The sequence below is a fragment of the Spea bombifrons genome, chromosome 2 (genome assembly GCF_027358695.1).
Source record: "Spea bombifrons isolate aSpeBom1 chromosome 2, aSpeBom1.2.pri, whole genome shotgun sequence".
NCBI classification, from domain to species: Eukaryota; Metazoa; Chordata; class Amphibia; order Anura; family Pelobatidae; genus Spea; species Spea bombifrons.
Window position 1 is genome coordinate 109194657 of NC_071088.1, and position 19206 is coordinate 109213862.

Consider the following 19206-nt stretch of genomic DNA (forward strand, 5'->3'; position numbering starts at 1 on the left):
CTGTTTTGGCGGCAAAAGGGGGAACTACACAATATGAAGCTGGTGGTCATAATGTTACGGCTGATCATACTGTATATATTTTTAAAATATAATTTTCATGATGACCTTGGTTTAATTATGCCTTGTACATCAATTTTGCTCAAATACATAGGAAACATTATTCAAAAATAACTGCATTGATTTAATTTATAATATTGCTCAAAAATATACAATGCACTTGCTTTTACATACATACATACATACAAACATACAGAAACATTAAAAAAAATGACACCAAGAGATGAATAAGCAGATGTTAAAACATTTTCATATCTAGATTGATTGTACTAGTGCCACGGGTACATTCAATTTTAATTTGTAGGATAAATAACTTGAATCACAGTATACAGAAAATGCTGAATCATCAGTCCAATGTTATTTCTTTATGCCATTTGAAAAATAAAGTTATAACAACAAAACATAATTGAAATGACTAGCTGATTGTTGGTACCTTTTAAATAAATTACATTATTTTATGATTTCTTAATTCCCACCTTCTACTTTAATTTAAAATATTGTCAGGATATGTGCTAAAAAGATGGCAGGCAACACTGGCCCATAGCATTCATATTACATCTCCCAGACACTGCTTACCACCAACAACAGTAAGTAGGGTGGCGTGTGAGGGAATTATATATTGTGTTCAATGTATCGAGTATATTGCAAGAAAAATATATCCTGCTGTAATATATCCCGCTGTAATTTTGATACTCAGAGAATCATTTGCGTATATGCCTAAACAACTGCCTCCTTGGTTTCTAATGGGCTTCACTCGTTGTGTAGTATACAGGTTATTTCCATATCTGGCAACTTACCTGAGCTGCCACCTGAGCCCCTGTCACCTTTCTCTTTTGTAAGGTGGGAAAAGAGGTAGGGCTGCATTGGGGAAGCAAGACTAACCCCTAGTACACAAGATATGAAGGAGGAGAATGGGCAGAGTGAAATTATTCCTCACATGGACATCAATGGTTTCCCCAAAGTCTCCATAATAAGCTGTGGGTCAAATCTGAGATATTTACCTTGGTTGTTGCCCTAGGCTTGACCCAGGCCTCCTCCATGGCAGCTGTCCTCACTGCTGAGTGTTTCGGTATTACATCATATCCTGGCAGGCAATGTTCCATCTAATTCTTCTTAGTTGGCGTGTGCAGAAAATTTCTCTTGTGCAAAAAGTTTCACAGAGCAAAAATTTTGTGCGCACAATATCCGCGCCGCATAAAGTTAAAAAAAATATATTATTTTTTTCTTTTTTTTTGGCAAAAACTGTTGTGCGCACAATTTTTGGACGTGTGCGCTCTCTAAAAAAGCTATGTGTGCGCGCACAAGCGCACAGCTTAGAGGGAACAGTGCTGGCAGGGAATCTCTGTCTACAATGGAGACTGCCCTGTCCCCCATGGTGTAAATGGGCTGGCTAGGATGTAACTGACTAATTGAGCAGTGATACACCTAGGGGTCTGATGGTCCAACTAGGTTATTTGCCCCCCCCCCCAGTTTTGTGTCAGAGTCACCCCAGGTCAGAATACATAACTGTTTCCCAGGTATGGGTCAAAATGGGTATTTTTATTAAATAAAAAAATGACCATGCTATGAGGGCAAAATGCCAAATAAAGCAAAAATAAAAAATAAAACCATAACAGAAGAAAGAAATGTAGGAGAAATATGGTAGGCTGCAGTGAGGCTTGTGCTTAATATATATTCATATATTTTTAATTAACTGTTCTTTTGAACAAGTGGATATAATAAGGAAAATTGGGTAAAATAAATAAGCTACCATTTTTTTCTACTGCTTTCCCATATTTCCCATAAAAAAAACTATTAATATTTTGCATTATTGAGAAAAACTGTGAATTCTCCTGTGTTCAGTTTGCCCCATTTAACACATAGTCCCACTAATGTACTCATGTATACCTAAGCCACGATTTGAGGTAAGATAGTTAATGCATTCATTCCATGTAATATGACGTTTACTTGACTGTGTTATACCAGCTTATTTGCTTCATTTTTTAAAATAAATATACAGATTTGGGATAGTTCTATAATTACAATATAGAAACAACCAACATGGTTTCCCTGAACAAAGAAAGTTGATATTTGTTGAAAGTCTCTTTTCCTACACATATTTGTTTTGATAACACTGAATAGTTGCTCATTTTAGTGACCTAAAGCAACTCAGAGACCCTATTGGTCCTTTCATGTAATCATTACATTAAAGGTCTCGAACATTAAGTTGACTTTGTATATATATTTAAAGATATTGGCTCATTATCAGACATTGCAAACTACCAATAGTTGTTGACATTTTCCAAAATCTCCTTTGTGTACACACAGAAGCAGCAGGGGGTGGATTTCCCACAAGGCACATAGGAAGTAGGTGGACTAGGACTACGTGTACCTCAAACGTAAATGTGTACCTGGCAGACTTTCCTCATCTATCACATGATCTTGTTAATCTCGGTAGTTTACCCTGGAAAGATTCCTAACACCATACCTGGGAACTCACCAAGTTTTACACGGTGTCTCTGGAGATCACTAGGTCTCCAGGGCAATGTTTATCTCTGGTGAGGGAAAGTGGTATCTGGCCTCATCCACTTCCCACCGCTTAAACATATTAATATATTAGGCTAACCCTGTTTCCTTATTTCAGTAATTCCCATCCCTTTGCAAGGCAGAGCATTAAGGGGTCAGGCCTGTGAAGTCCACTGTTTCTGTTACCTGCTCCATTTCTCACAATCTTCCTGCTTTAAATGACAAAAATGTTGGAACACATCTAGATGTAACTTCTCTTTTACAGTGACTATATTGCCTAATGAGAAATCCAGCCCTTTCTATAAAGCATGTTTGCAACCGTGCCTTTCCAATAATGTCAGATTTACAAACAACTAACATTTTCATTTGTTGATCCCACACCTGTCTTGGATGTCTTATCTAGAGGAGGTATTCCTATAGTAACCATCGAATAGTCATTTCTCTTCATTTTTGCTGCTTTTTTTAAATTCTTCATTTGGGCAAGCTGAAGTTGGCTTGAGTTGTAAGCCAAAGCAGGAATGGTGTTCACTAAAATTAATTGCAAAGGCTTCTTTTCTTCCCTGTAACGACACTGAATATAACGTGAGAATGCTGATCTGTACGTTTGGTTAAAGAGTGTGTACACCAGTGGGTTAACAGCTGATGACAGGTAGCCAATCCAAACAAACACTTTCAGTAGTTCTCCAATCACATGCTGGTTACAGGTTTCCTTGCAAAATACTGCCATCACATTGGTGATGAAAAATGGACACCACATCACAACAAAAAGGAAAAATACAATACCCAGGACTTTTGAGGCTTTCTGCTCATTGCTTATAGATTGCATAGTTCTTCTTCCATATGGTGCAAGTTCTTTCTGCAAAGAGCGTTGAAATAGTTTTTCTGAAGAAATTGAGCTTTGTGGAAGGAAGCTAAACAGAGCAAGTTTACTTTTTGCCCCGAGATTATTAAAACACAAGGTAGCTTCTTTTTGGAGGGATCTGATTGTTAAGAAGTAAGTAATCAGCATTATGATTAGTGGTATAAAAAATGCAACACAGGATCCAACAATGATAAAATTCTCATCTGCCAAAGAACAGTTTTCTTTGTCGAATACTTTGCTGTCATCTTGTAGTCCAAATACAGGCACTGGCATGGAGATACCTAGGGAAAAAAATATAACGGGTCAATGGTTAAATCTAAAATAGTCACTAAACAGAGTACATACATTGATTAATTGATTAATTTTTTTCAAAAAAAAGTGTGTGGTATAATAAACTCTAACCCACAGGAAAGGCATATAGGATAGGGTCCATGCCCCTCAAAAGAGCATTTTATTTATTCTTATGCATTTTTTATATGTTAACCCCCAATCTTACTAGGAATGGGCTGGGGGTTAAGGAGAGGCAAGCTGATGTTTTTGAGCCTCCTATAGGGCCCTTTACTATCCCTCCCCAACTCCATTAGCAAAAGATGCAAGACAGGGAATAAAGTGACATATACACTGCTAGGGATTATTTCATTACCATCCTGAGCATCATTTATTTATTTATTATTAATTTTGTCAGTTAGAGGCAATGATATTAAAGGTCACAAAGCACTCGCATTCCCTCTCCTTCAACTCACAAAATTTAAGGCATAGGCAGTCACATGCATGGACAGATCCATGGTGGGGGCAATTGAGCAATTGTCCCCCCTGAAAAATGATGGCAGTACACTAAAGGAAAAGGTATAAAGAGTTAAGTCCTGGGTCCTGGATTTACCACTTTAATTTCAAGAAGGAGCCAGAGTTCAGCAGGGTCACGTCACCTTGTGTGAACACATGGTAATAGAGCAGCAGCCCGCATTGAAGATATGCTGTGCCTGTGTCTCCACAGTTTAAGTGGCCTGTGTGTCTGGGTATGTTAGTGTGTGTGTGTCTAGGTATGTTAACGTAAGTGTATTTGTGGGTAAATTACTGTGTACTGTATATATCTGTGTTTCTTATGTTCTAAAAAAAATAACAATTTCTATTAGTTGTCAAATATTGAGATTAAGATTAAAATGTACTTTGGTAAAGTGTGGTTTTTGTGATGCTGTCTGATGTATGGAATCTATATTTTGTCTTACATATGTGTGTGTACATATATATATATATATATATATATATATATATATGTATACAGTATATGTACTGTATATACATATTAGACATACAGTGTTTATACCTCTCAGCACATATGTGCGCTGTTTATTTCAGCCTGCTATGGTACTTTTAACTTTGTTACATATGGCCAATATTTTTTATGATCTGGAATGTATGTGTTAAATGTATACATTTATATATCACTTTTATTAAACATACCTCATTGAATTTCTTAACAGAAGTAGTTACTTTCTCTTGATATCAATGTAACGTGTTTTAGAAGCTTTAGTGTCAGTTTTGCAGTACCGTTTATCACTGAAATGATAAAACTTCACTGATACACCAATAGAAATCAATGCATTTGCCAACCTATTCCAATACCTAAAAGTTGACACATACATACATGTACCGTAACGCTACACAAATGGCAAAATCGGTAAATTAACCTTTGCAATGCCATACAAAGTGCCAGCATTCGATCATTAACAGTGGCAATGCCAAATAAAAGGCACCACACCATTCTCAAGCACCTGCAATGCTCCCACACAACTAAGAACAATCACCTACTACAGAAAAGCAATATATGCCAATTAAAAAAAATGAAATGAGTAATTGTGTGGATCTGAAAAAGTGCAAAATGTAATTTAAATAACCCCCTCTCTTAATGGCAACCCCCTCTCTGGCTTTAGCTGCCCCTTGGGCCAAAAGGTGCCAGCCATTCCCTGGTCCTAATGTACGTTATTGTTATTATTAAAGTGTGTATTATCAGTTTTAATGTCATTAATTCTGACAGTCCTTATTGTAATAAGGCAATAAAATCTGCTGGCACTATTTAAATAAATGTAACGTAATGTTCAGTTCTAGTTAACCTGATTGTATTCAAGTTATTTAAATAATTAATTTCCTTTAAGGGTAATTGGAAACATGTGGATATCTGTTTTTAAAGACCGTATGCTATAGGGCATGTTGCTTTAGTAACCATAACGCACTGAATTTATTTTCATATTTTAGTATATATATTTATTCTTTTAATGGTCAGGATGTGTCTAGAATAATAAAACAACTGTTTATATTTTTCTGGAACTTTCCAAGTAATGATCTGAGTTGCAATCAATCATTCCAGTTTTCATTGTGCCCTCAGATGATGAAGTGCCATGATTGCCAGGCATTCAGAATATATAATGTATGCTTCAAGGGAAAGAAGCCTGTGGGATTGTAGAAAAGATTCTGAAAGATAGCAAAACTTTCCATTGTTGATACAAACTGCAATGCGTGCCTTAACTAACCAAGTTTTTAACCACTGCAACACCCTTAGGATGTACTATTATGCATACAGATGAAGTGTAACGACATGTAACTCTCTGATTTTCTTCTCCCATCTGGGTAAAAAGGCTAACGTCATTAATCCAAAAAAAAGAGCAGAACCAAAAGGCACTGCAGAGTCTTTCATACAGAAACACAACAGCATATGAAGATGCATGGTAGGATACTGCAGCCATCAGATGCACTTTACCAAAGTTACATTATATTTTAAGTTGATCCAGAAGAAGACACAAAAACAAATTAAAGATATTTGAGCCTCAAAAAGGGGAATCCTTAAAACATTGCAATCTGCAGTGAAGTCTCCATGTCACTTTCCTCTTTCTCTAGGAAGGAGGGTGACATTTGTCCACCCCAAATCAACTTCCCGTCCTACCCCCTCCCTCACTTGTGGCTATCTGGGGCTAGCTTCATCCCTATGCGCAGCTAGCCCCGCACCCTGCATGGCCAGCCTTGGCCCTCATGAAGTCACTCACCTGCAAGACCGAGAGCTCTGGGTAGCCTACGATTGGATGTTCCCAGCTATGTCCGCTATGACCAGGGCCGGCCTTACCATGGAGCAGAGTGGGGCAATTGCCCCAGGCGGCACTTTTGAAGAGGCAGCACTTTGCTGCCCCAAGTGCCTTGTTTGTTTTTTTTTAAGCGGAGGAGGGAGAGGGGCGCAGAGTGGTTTTCGCTTACCCGTTCGGCACCACTCTCCCCTGCGAGCCCTCTAGCTCGGTCTCGGTGCCGGCTTGTAATACTGAGCGCTGGAGAATGACGTAATTTTCGGCGCTCACAGTAAAGCAGCGCGCACCGTGGCAGAGCAGGGAGACTCGACACAGGTTTGCTGAAAGGTAAGTGAAGTACAAAGGGGGGGATAGGGTAGATAATGACCCCTGGCGTCGGGGGGGGGCAGCATTTTATACCCCAGGCGGCATTATGTCTTGGGCTGGCCCTGGCTATGACCATAAGCTATGGTCAAACTGATTATATGTAACACCTGTCATGTTAAAAAAACATTTAAATGTGGTTTAGACATTCACTTGCGAGTTCTTTTTTTTTTTTTTTTTTTTGGAAATGATACTTGCTTTTAAACCATACAAAAATGTCAGTCAGTAAAGAGGCATGCAGTGCAGTTTCACAAGCTTATACAAAGTGGAATTGGTTTCATGTGATGTAATGATATACTGTATGTTCTTACTTAAAAAATCTTTTTTTCCAATTTCTCTTTCTGGCACAGTGACAGGTTGGTGAAAAAAGCAGTGAAAATGAATGTTGCGGCTCCCTTTACAAAGAATTGGTGACCAACTGGTTGCATGATAAGTGTCCAAATGCTTCTAATGAAATATCCTGTCATGAGTTGTCTTCTCTTCATAAATATATGCAGTTTTGTGGAGTATTTTGAGCTGGTAGGCTGCTAAACAGTACCAAATGAGACATAGGCCTCACAAAAGTTTCAAGTTTATGGCGGTGTTCCATTTTGAGCCCTGTAATTTCCAAAAAACATGAAAAAAACCCTATGTATGTTGTGTTTTTTAAAATTTAGAACACTTTGCTTAATATATTTTGCAGCATTTTGGACAACTTAACTGGTTTGGGGACCATTTCCATAGTAAAATATTAGAAAGAAAAGTATGTTTTTTCAAACATTTTCATTGTTTTAATGTATTAATCATAAATATTATTATATTATGTTGGACTATATATCTAAAAAAGTTATATCTGTCCTTAAAAAAACAATATATAATTTGTGTGGGTGCACAAAAAATAAAAAGGAGAATCATGTATAAGGAAACCTTAAATGCAAAAATGCTGGAAAAGTCTCAGGTTTTTGGGGACAAAAAACACCCTCATTAAAGAGGAGGTTTGTCTTAGGAGGTTTATTCAGGAAAGCTGAGGTTCCAAGAGGGTTCCAGTATCATCGCTCTCACGCTCTCCTGACATAGTCGCTGCTCACCAAGGTATGGAGCCCTAGCAATATCATGGTAAAGACCAAGAACACAAGCGGAAACCCACACATTTACATCTGCAGAAAGGTTCAGTGACTTTGATTCCACCATAGAAACAGACAAAATGTGTACTTTTCTAACTAGTTCTCAAATCTAAGTCTTAACATTTTGACCTTGCTAGATCTATTTTTCTCTCTTCTTCTGGTTCAATAAAAGTCACTGAACACTTCTGCAAAAACATGCTGCAAACATTTTAGAGGGAAAAAAATACACCGTGGGTTTATTTGCTTAAACCCTTTACATCGCTTATAATTTTTCATACCATCATGATTTTTGGGTCAGATTAACTCCATCAGGACTGAATGGAGAGTCATGCTTTTAACTAAGCAGGGTGCATGAGTAAACGCCCAGGAGAACCAGTGAACAGTATTAACATGTGATGCAATTTCTGTGATTCTCACAATGATAGGCTACCAAGTGAGACATTTTTTGTTTGACAAATATATTTTTTACTTATAGGTTTGGGGGAGATTGAGATTTGGGATATTACATTAAATAAAAATTAACAATAATGACATTAAAATTGACAATATACAAAATTTAAAATAACGTTAACGCATGTTAAGACATACTGGTATAGAAGGGGAAGGGAGCGCCAAACTTAAGCGCTTACAATCTATTTGGAGGTTGAGGCATTGTTGGAGGGAGGTGGGTTTTTAATGATATTTTTTTCATTTTAACATATACTATTTCTTTGTAAAGATATTTCTTAAACTGATATGCACGTCTATTCTCAAACCTGTTTTCATTAGTATTATGACTCTATTTCAGCTGTATTAATAGATGTTAAAACAGAAAAGTTCTTTCAAATGATTATTGTAAGTGATTTGGACTCATGGACTCAAAATGTTTAAGTGGAAGTTATTTATTTTAGCAGTGTGGCAATGTTATAATTTGATTAACTCTGCTAATGAGAGATTGAGTTAAAAATAGAATCACACTGGCCCTGTGGCCACAGTTGCTCGCTTTCAGTGATGCATTTGCTTTGGCTAAAATGTTTCAGTAATCACATTTTCATTATATATATGCTGTATATTATCGAAAAGACATAGATGCAGAAATAAAATATAACAACCTTCCTCCAACTGATTATTGCTAAATGTTTCAGGGACCATAAATAAAAATACAGAAGATGAAATGGCCAGCTTTCAACAAAATCAGGTAACCACAAAAAATGTTTGCTTGTAAATATACAATATATTTTTTATGCCAAATGGTGCCCCTTAGCAATGTTTTTCACTGATTTTTTTACCCTTTTCATATTGTAAATCAATCTACCCTCCCCCAAAAACTGCATCAACGTCATTTAAATGAGGCAGACAAGAGTATTAGAAGAGCCAAGACACTTTTATCAGCCATCACTTGGCATATTTTATCCCTTGATTTGATCAGAGAAATTACTAAGTGAAGCTAAAATAGCATCTGATTTCCATTGTGATGATTTTCTTTACTAGATTAAGAGGAAGAAATTGTCTTGTAAGTACAAGAATTGTTTAAGTTACATTTATTAACTTTGTTTAGAGTTGTCATTAAAGTACAGCAATGACTTCATTAAAGATAACTACAAACGTATTCCTGGAAATGTATCTAATTAATAAACCTCAATCCATGCTCCAAGAGCTCCAAGCCAGAACATGTCAATGTGCTTAGTGTGCCAATCTAAAGAGATAGAGATCTGAAGCTAATTTCCCCCCCAAAAAAACAAAAAAACAACTACACAATAAGACATACATTTTGCTTTTGGAATTAATGTCTATTAATGTCTATTAAAAAAAAAAAATCACTCTTGTGTGGCATAGCAATCCAAAAATCATATCTTAAAAGGGTTAGTATCAAAGATGAACTTCTTTTTGGACATGCTGTTTAGAATTTTATTGAAGCGCTCCAGGAACACTCTGAATCCTTATTTCACACTTCAACCACAACAAATATGCTAATTCCCTTCATTTGCTCTTTTGGAATGTAATTGTGTAACATACTGCATGCTGCTAATACATCCAATTTCAAAGAAAGCACAGCCTGCTTTGCTTTACATAGTGAGGAAATGCTAAGTTATCATTTAATCAAAACCACTCAGATCGCCTGCTGATGTAAGTTGTATTTTATTGCCTAATGCCAGTATTATTGCTATAGGGAATATTTAAACTTCTCTTACAGCTTTAAGTTCAAGTTGACTTTGATGTCCTCTTGATGTGCCCTTAATCCGATCCCTCATATAACCCAGTCTCTTTCATCTACTCTTGTCCCTACACTAGCTTATATCTTCAACCTCTCCTTCTCTACTTGATCTGCCCCATCATTCTTCAAGCATGCTACCATAACTCCTATCTTGAAAAAGCCCTCCCCCTAGACCTGACTGATCTGTCCAACTACCGTCCCATCTCTCTAGTTACTGTCACATCCAAGCTTCTTGAAATAATTGTTTACACCTAAGTTTTTTAACTCCAAATCTAACTTGACCCCTTTTAATCTGGATGCTGCTCTCAACACTCCTGAGACCACCCTTACTAAAGTTACTAATGAACCTCTACTATTGTAACTCTGTCTTAGCGGTTCTCCCTCTAAAGACTGACTGCCTGTCTGCTTCAATATTCATTGTAAAATCCTGATTTACATTCAAAGCTCCTCATGGACTATCCAGAAATCCATCCCTGGTCATCATGCTTTCATCCAACTACTCCTCTGGCAATCACTAATGTCTGCCGTATCTCCTTCTCTTACAGGTATGACTAGGTCTGAACCCCTTATCTCCTGCTGTAACCCCTGTTTTCCACCCGTTATGACTATCCCATATTTCATCTGAATCCCTCATCTCCTGTTGTAACCTCTGTTTTCCACCCAGAATGTCTTTATCTTGCATGTCTCCATACCCGGCTGCTCTCAAAGGGTTACATTTGGTGCCCTATCGTGTAGCTTAATTACATTTGTTAGCCAAGGTGTGAAACATCCGCCTCCTGTATGCAATCACTTTATCTGGCCACTTCTGAGGCAGCCCTATAAATTCCTAGGCCTCACTTGGAAACAAGCTTGCTTGGAAATGTAGCTGCTATGGCCTCTTCCCCAGTGGCCTCATCATAAGTGGATAGTTAAGAGTTACACTGGAGTTTTAAATGGGAGGGAAACGACATACCAAGTACCACTGCAGAAAGCAGCTTCAACACATCATCGGAACCAGATCAACTCATCTCCATCCAAGCTGTCCTCTCCTATTCTCTCACTTCCCCTTCAACCACCGACTAGATTGTAAGCTTGCAAGAGCAGGGCCCTCTTCTCCTTTGCACCAGTTTGTTATTGTATGTGTTTTTGCATGTGAAATTTGTTCTACTGATTGTAACAGCGCTGCGGAAACTGCCGGCACTTCATAAATAAATGTAATGTAATGTAAATAGTGGTTTCCCATTTACATCTCCTCAATCATCTCTAAATACACTCCTGCCTAGTCTCTCTAAACATACAGTGATCTCCGTCTGTCCTCCCCTCTGATTTCTAATTCTCATGCATGCTTACAAGAGGGAAGTTTATTTCATATAAGGAGAAATGTTAGAATAAGAGGTGATAATCTAAAACTAGGGAAAAAATAAACAATAAACACAAAAATTTATAGGAATTGTTTTTGGTCCATATGCACGAGTCTACTAAATAATACCCAGTGAAAAAAAAATATTTGACTGCCACTATCATGAGTAAATTAATGAGCAGGTCTGTTTTTTCTACTATTATTATCTTACTAAAATTTGACAATACTCTAGGGCACATATTAAATTAGGTCCTAGTACATGGGCTGTTACTCTTAATTTATATCATTGAAGTTTTGGTAGCCTGTGTGTATTTTCCACAGGAGCGCTAAACAATAGCATGGTTTACTTTGTGGTTAACTCCACTAATACATTCCATAGTCAAAAGAGACTATAATAATTATATATCATACAGAACAAGTAAATCTTGCTTATAGTTACAGATCAGTCTCCCATAGTTTTAGTGGGGATATTCCTCCATCAGCAGCAGCTGTTTAAGTCAGTGATTAAATGGATTTTACTGTGCATTACAACATTCATGTCTCATAAACAATGTTAATGCACTGCAGTCCTCTTCTATGGAGCATTATATGAAATTATCTCAGTATGTAAATTGTTTGAAATAAAAATTCCCACAGCAATTAGTTTAAATGTAGTCCTCAGAACCTCCAAAAACTCATCTAAGAAGCCTAAACATTGCCCATTGTTAGAAACAGGGCAATGAACATCACATCTCTGGTCCTGGGCGTTTGTTTAAAAAAGGTGGGTATTTTATTGGTCCCAAATATTGGACAGCTCTGCTACTAATTATTTATCTCCTCTATCTCAAAATAACATATCTTATTCTACATTGTTTGATGTAATCGTTACCCTACGAAGAAAATCAATAATAATATAATTAGTAGTGAATAATAGTAATAATAATATTTTCATGAGTGATCATAAATTGAGTAGAAATGGTACCCAATTAATTATTTTTAAAAGTTGATATCTTTGTCACTTTCTCACATTGTCTTATCCACTCATAGGATTTTGAATATATCATGTGCCTTCAAATACACATTAAAACATGTTTACATTTACAAAAATGGAAAATTAATTTTATCGAAAACATGGCCCTTGCAAACGTTCAACGCATTTCTGATGTAACAAATTATGAAGGTCAGTGAAAATTAAAAAAATATTGTAAATTGTATAACTGAGTTATATTGATTTGCCATATTTGTAACCCTGTTGCTATAGCAACTGCAGTCTAGAAGAACAGCATTCTCGTTGTGAGAAGTAAGACTTATAGGGATCAGGCTCCCTTGTAGAGCAAAGATCAGAGTTACAGCTGCATTTTTATTCTCTGTTCATTCAGCTATATTTTCCTCTTTATCATTTACTGCGTCCTGAAAAATATATATTTATTCCTAAATGAAAAGTTGGGCTATCATATGATTCTATATTAAATAGATGTAGCCAGAATATCATGTAATGAAAATCACCTCAAAATATATTAATTTACGTGTCCTGATTTTTTTTTAAAAATGTTTCATAAACATACACATTTTGTTTATTTTGGGAATTATAGGACTAATAGATGGTGTGCATTTTTTTCAAAGTTGTAAATACTAGATCTTCCACGTATAGGTTTATTAGCATTTAAATTGTCAAAGCTTGCACCACAAGTATATATTTGTGAAAAGTCGACAGGGTAATTTTGACACCACACACTTCTCGAGCTTGCAGTATATATATAGTACTGTCCAAACCTTTTAGGCAGGTGTGCAAAAATGCTGCAAAGTAAGAATGCTTCCAAAAATAGCCATTTTAATAGTTTATTTTTATCATTTAACAAAATGCAAAGTGAGGGAACAGAAGAAAAATCTAAATCAAATCAACATTTGGTGTGACCACCATTTGCCTTTACAACACTATCAACTCCTCTAGTACACCTGCACAATATCATGGATATTGTAGGCATTAAGGTTGGGTGTATCAGATTAATGAATTATATCAAATAGGCGTTAATGATTATTAATTTATGTAGGTTGAAGCACAATCATTAACTGAAACAGATAGCTGTTCATGAGAAATAAAACTGGGTGAGGGTGCTGAAGACAGTTTAATGTCAAAAGACATAAACCGTGGCAAGACTGAGCACAGCAACAAAACACAAGGTAGTTATACTGCATCAGCAAGGACTCTCCCATACAGAAATTTCAAGGCAAACAGGGGTTTCCAGGTGTTTTGTCCAAGCTCTTTTGAAGAAGCACAAAGAAACGGACAATATTGAGGACTGTAGACGCAGTGGCTGGCCAAGGAAACTTTAGTGCAGCAGATGAAAGACACATCATGCTTACTTCCCTTTACAATTGGAAGATGTCCAGTTGTGCCCTCAACTCAGCATTTGCAAAAAAAAATGGGACCATACTACACCCATCTACTGTCTGGAGAAATCTAGTCAGAAGTGGTCTTCTTGGAAGTCTTGCAGCCAAAAAACCATACAGCTGACGTGGAAACAAGGCCAAGTGACTCAACTATTCACAAAAACACAGGAACAGGGATGCAGAATAATGGCAGCATTTGCTCTTGACTGATGAGTTACATTTTGAAACATAGGCAGTTTGTTTGCCGAACAGCTGGAGAACAGTCAATGAAAGAGTGTTTGGAGGCAACAGTGAATCATGGTGGAGGTTCCTTGCAAGTTTGGGGCTGCATTTCTGCAAATGGAGTTCTCCTCAACGCCGAGAAGCACAGACAGATACTTATCATTTAATACCATCAGGGAGGCATCTGATTGGCCCCAAACGTATTCTGCTGCATTACAACGACCCCAAAGAAACAGCCATGGTCATTAAGAACTTCCTTCAGTGTAGAGAAGAACAAGGAGTCCATGGCCCCCACAGAGCCCTGATCTCAACATCATTGAGTATGTCTGGGATTACACAAAGAAAGAGAAGAAATTGAGGCTCCCTAAATCCACAGACAAACTGTGGTTAGTTTTCCAAGATGTTTGGAACAGCCTACCTTCCGAGTTCCTTAGAAAGCTGTGTGCAAGTGTACCTACATAAATTGATCCTGTTTGCTGAAGGCAAAAATTGTTCACTCCAAATATTGATTTCATTTAAGTAAAATACAATTTAGGGACTATTAATAAAAAATCATTTACCAACCCATCATAAGCACACAGATTCCATATTAGAGATACAAAAAACATTGGTGCACTTTTAGATAAATGTGACAAACAAGATATATTACAACATATCTGGAAGTATAAGCTGGGAATATATCATCTGTGGACTCTCCTATTATAAGTCATGATCCAACTGTCTTTGTGAGAAGCCTTTTAACCATTAATCAACCTAAGAATGAATCCAAGAATAACAACAGTGTTTTTATCAACACAAGATTTCTGTGGCTAATCGGTTCATCAGAGAGGGCAGGAAGTAAAGATTATTCTGATCATGTTATTCACCTTCTGGTTAACACATTTCTGGTGTAACAGCTTGCTATAGTGTGATGGTTTAAATTGGCCAACTGGCCCAGTGGCCAAGTAGAAAGTAGCCCCTGGTATCCAATATCCAATCAAAAGCTTATCATTAACCAAGTATACACTTAAATTGGCAGAAGAGGTGAGTATTTCATTATTGTGCACAACTTTAGCTAATGATGTTGTATAATTGTCTGTTCCAAAGACGCCATATTTCCATAATAACATCAGTTGTGTAGCTAGTCATCAGTTGAAAGGACATTTTCTTCTTCTGACAAAATGTGGACCTCAAGCACATATATTTTTTATATACCAAAAAGACTACCATGCAATTAATTAAGGTTCTGCTCTTGCAAAAGTTGTCTTCATGAAAATATTGTTTTTTTTATTATATTTATAGCAACAGAGGCTATTGATCCTGCATAAGCAATATCCTGTTGCTATACGGTATACACTATATGGTATACACCAAGGAATGTCTGTCATCACATGTAAAGCTATGTGAATGGTCTCTCGCCAGCACTACAACGCGGAAATGATGGAAACATTATATATAGATAGAGAGATAGGCAGACAGACAGATAGGCCGATAGATATAGATAGATAGATAGATAGATAGATAGATAGATAGATAGATAGATAGATAGATATCTTATTTATATATGCCAGTTACTGTCTTCATAATTAGACTCTTTCACCTGAAATATGACTGCACTTACCGACAGATATAGTCCACACAGCAATTATTTTGGTGAAAGCCTTGGTTCTTGAGTTGAAGCGGCTGTGATGGATGGGATTTCGTATTGCAATATACCGATCCAGAGAAATTGCACAGAGATGCATGATAGAAGCAGTAGAGAATAGTACATCCAAATAAATCCAGACAGGACAAAGTGTTCTATGTAAAGGCCATTCATAATCTAAGAGATAAAAGTGTTTTTTGTTAATGACTGGGTATAGGTCTATACCGTTATAATCTGTTCCATTTATCTTCTTTTTTTTTTCCAAAGAAAAATATATCCCATAAAAATGTGTTACTGAAAGGTTATTATTGTCCTTATCCACCATGCTAATTAGGATTCTGCAGGTTTTTTTTTTTCTATTAATAACAGTTTGGATAAACGATTTGGCTATTGCTACATATCTTGCTTTGACAGTGTAATAAATCTCTCTGAGGCTGTTCCTTTTTCTACTCCTATAATAGGTTGTGGTGATATAAGTAATGAGTCTGATGTCCACAACCCCAATGAAATTATTGAATCGCAGATGCAATGTGGTTTTATTCAACTAGGTTTTAGGACTATTGAAAAAGGGCCTCACAACTGTCTGGGTAACCAGCCGCAATTCTTATTTATTGATTTTTATTGCTTTTTTGTTATTATTATAGATTATTATTTTGCATCTGCTTCAATATTTTTTTTATGTATGGCTTTTGCTGGTATAATGCATTGTAAAATGTATAGTTCAGTCAAGAAGTGACCTTAAGGAAATCTCAATTATTGACTTAATTATGGAGGGGTAACCATGTTTTCTATGGAAACTGGTGTTGGCAATTCAATAATACATTTAGAAGTTAAAACCAAGGTTCTCCTGCTAAATCTTTGCAAAGTACACCATAGTGCTTTTATAGTTAAATACATGTGAAATAGGGACAGAAATCCTTCAGCAACTGTTTGTAACAATAGGGACACAGACAAAAATACACAGAGGTCACCACCAATAATTTTAAAACCCAATATAAAAATATTAATGTTCACTGTAAACACTGCTTAGATATCATTCAACTACTTGTTTTAAATAGACATGTCTTTTTCCAGTTGCATGCACAAAGGATTTATATTGATCTTGACTATAACACAGAATATTTTTGAGACTGATGACTCATATTTGGCTATTATAATAGACACACATTATTGAAATACAGTGTTATTTCAAATTTAATCCATCAGCTTCATGGTTTTCCAGGTTAAATTGCTCTTATTAAGCTTTGTTCAATTTAGAAACCATCCAGTGGTCTTTGCTAAATTGTATTTAAACTATTCAAGCAATTTCAACCTAAATGTCATGTAATGTACTATGTCAGTGCAATAGTTTACACAGCTACTAAGTAAATCTTCCTTCTGAATTAAATGCATCTCTTTTAGTTATAAAACATATTTTAAAAGGTTTTATATATGCTATTGAACAAGGGGTCATGGGGGTCTACTGGCTGGGCTTCCCTGAAGTTTTTATAGTATAATTGTTTCTGGCTATAAATCAAGTGTGTGGCAAATGCCAAAACACTGGGCTAAATATATCAGTCTAAAAATGCCAGAGGTACTGCCCATAATGTGTTTGTTTATGAAATATTTTTTCTGTGTCACTATGTTTGCAGCCAAATACAACCAATTGGCAAAATTACAAACAAGCAAGAAGATAAGTGTTATATAGATAAAATACCTCCTGTATACCCTGTATTCTTACAGGCACCCTAGGCAAAATAATTACATCCTGATCTGTATAGTTACATTTGTGCCCATCTATGTGTTTTTATATATATATATCTATCTATATCTATATATATCTATCTATCTATCTATATATATATAAATAGATAGATATATATAGATATAGATAGATATATATATATAGATATAGATATATATATATATATATATATATATATATATATTATATATCTATATATCTATATATATTATATATCTATATATATATATATATATATATATATATATATATAGATATAGATATATATATAGATATATATATATATATATATATATATATATATATATATATATATATATATATATATATATATATATATATATATATATATATATATATATATAACCCATAGGGGTGGGTAGGAGCTTTTTTATAAGCCTGATGGGTTATTATGTTTTTCTTCTCTTCAGCACTCCTCTGACTGTTACCGAGGTTTCAACATATGCCAAATAACCAGTAAGGGGAGCTGAAGCTCTGCAAAAGATCGTTTAAACCCCTTGTCTTGTCTCAGGAGTACACTGTTTATATATTATGCAAGTATGTGTGTAGATAGATATGGAATATATGTGCGTTTGTGTATGTGTCTTTGACTGAAATGATGCTACATCAATTAGACCACATGCAGCAGTAGCAAGGGAGAGAGGATCAGTGAATAAATGACTTAAGAATTCATTCCAGTAGCCTTACACTATATTCTTCTCTTTTGAGTGAATTTGGAATTACTAATTGTGTCCAAATCTGATTTTCAAAGTGTTTTCTTCATTTAAAGTGAAACAAAGCTTACATATTTTTTTACATATAGAGAATGATCAGATCTAGGTTTCATTACTAGCAGTAGACTTATTATCACTTATTCTATAGTAGTGGACGTGTAACAATATGTGTTGCTTTATTAAATGATTCCATGTTTTAAAGGATAAGCCATTAAAAGCACAATGCTTTACACTTAAACCTGCCACAGTTTACATACATTTGTATATGCCAGTCTTGTAAATATTGCACTGCTTAAATATTAATGTCATATTTGTCTCTTCCATAGCAGGATTCTCCAGGGGGCATTCTGCTGATATCCTAACAGATGCGTATACTGTGTATTCAACCTCCCACATCTACAAGGAGCATCAACCACATCTTAAAAGAATAAGGCATCTTATCAGCAAACAAGGTGTTAAAAGCCAAGGTGTGCATCCAGCTACTGATACTTACCATATAGTACATTTAACATAGAGATGGGCATGACAAAAAAGCCCAGGAGCATATCAGCTATGGCAAGGGACATTAGGAAATAATTAGTGGCATTCTGTAGCTTTTTCTCCAGGGACACAGCCATAATGACCAATATATTGCCAGCAATGGTGACCACAATGACTGTCACTGTTAGAAGAGCTGGCCAGTTCTTTTCTATGGAAAATGAACTTCCTCCTTTTGTGAGTTGAGTTAAATTTCCTGAAGCCATGGTCCAGTTAAATATCTCCGACGTGTTAATTCCACCAAGTCCAATGTCACTTCTGTAATATCTCCTGTCATGATTAAGTTGAATTAAGGAGTTCTTTGTTATGTTCACAATCTTTTCCTTGTCAAGGATATCCATATTTAAACATGAGTTCTGGAGAGAAATAATTTGAAAGAACAGAAGTGGGTAACTTTTTTCCAACATTGGTCTTTCTTGGAACCAGTGTGGTGAGAGTCCCGTGTTCTGATGGACCATGTGTTATCGTTTGCACTTCATCA

At 35.9% G+C, this 19206-nt stretch overlaps 1 protein-coding gene across 1 annotated transcript; it reads right to left on the bottom strand.

Moving 5' to 3' along the window:
* Positions 1-2905: 2905 nt before the first annotated feature.
* HTR2A (5-hydroxytryptamine receptor 2A) lies at positions 2906-19089 on the bottom strand. The gene is made up of 3 exons (XM_053455533.1): positions 18682-19089; positions 15687-15887; positions 2906-3705 (listed from the first exon to the last, which is right to left on the bottom strand). The coding sequence occupies exons 1-3, from the start codon at positions 19064-19066 to the stop codon at positions 2906-2908; spliced, it is 1386 nt and encodes a 461-aa protein (XP_053311508.1). The 5' UTR covers positions 19067-19089.
* Positions 19090-19206: the final 117 nt, after the last annotated feature.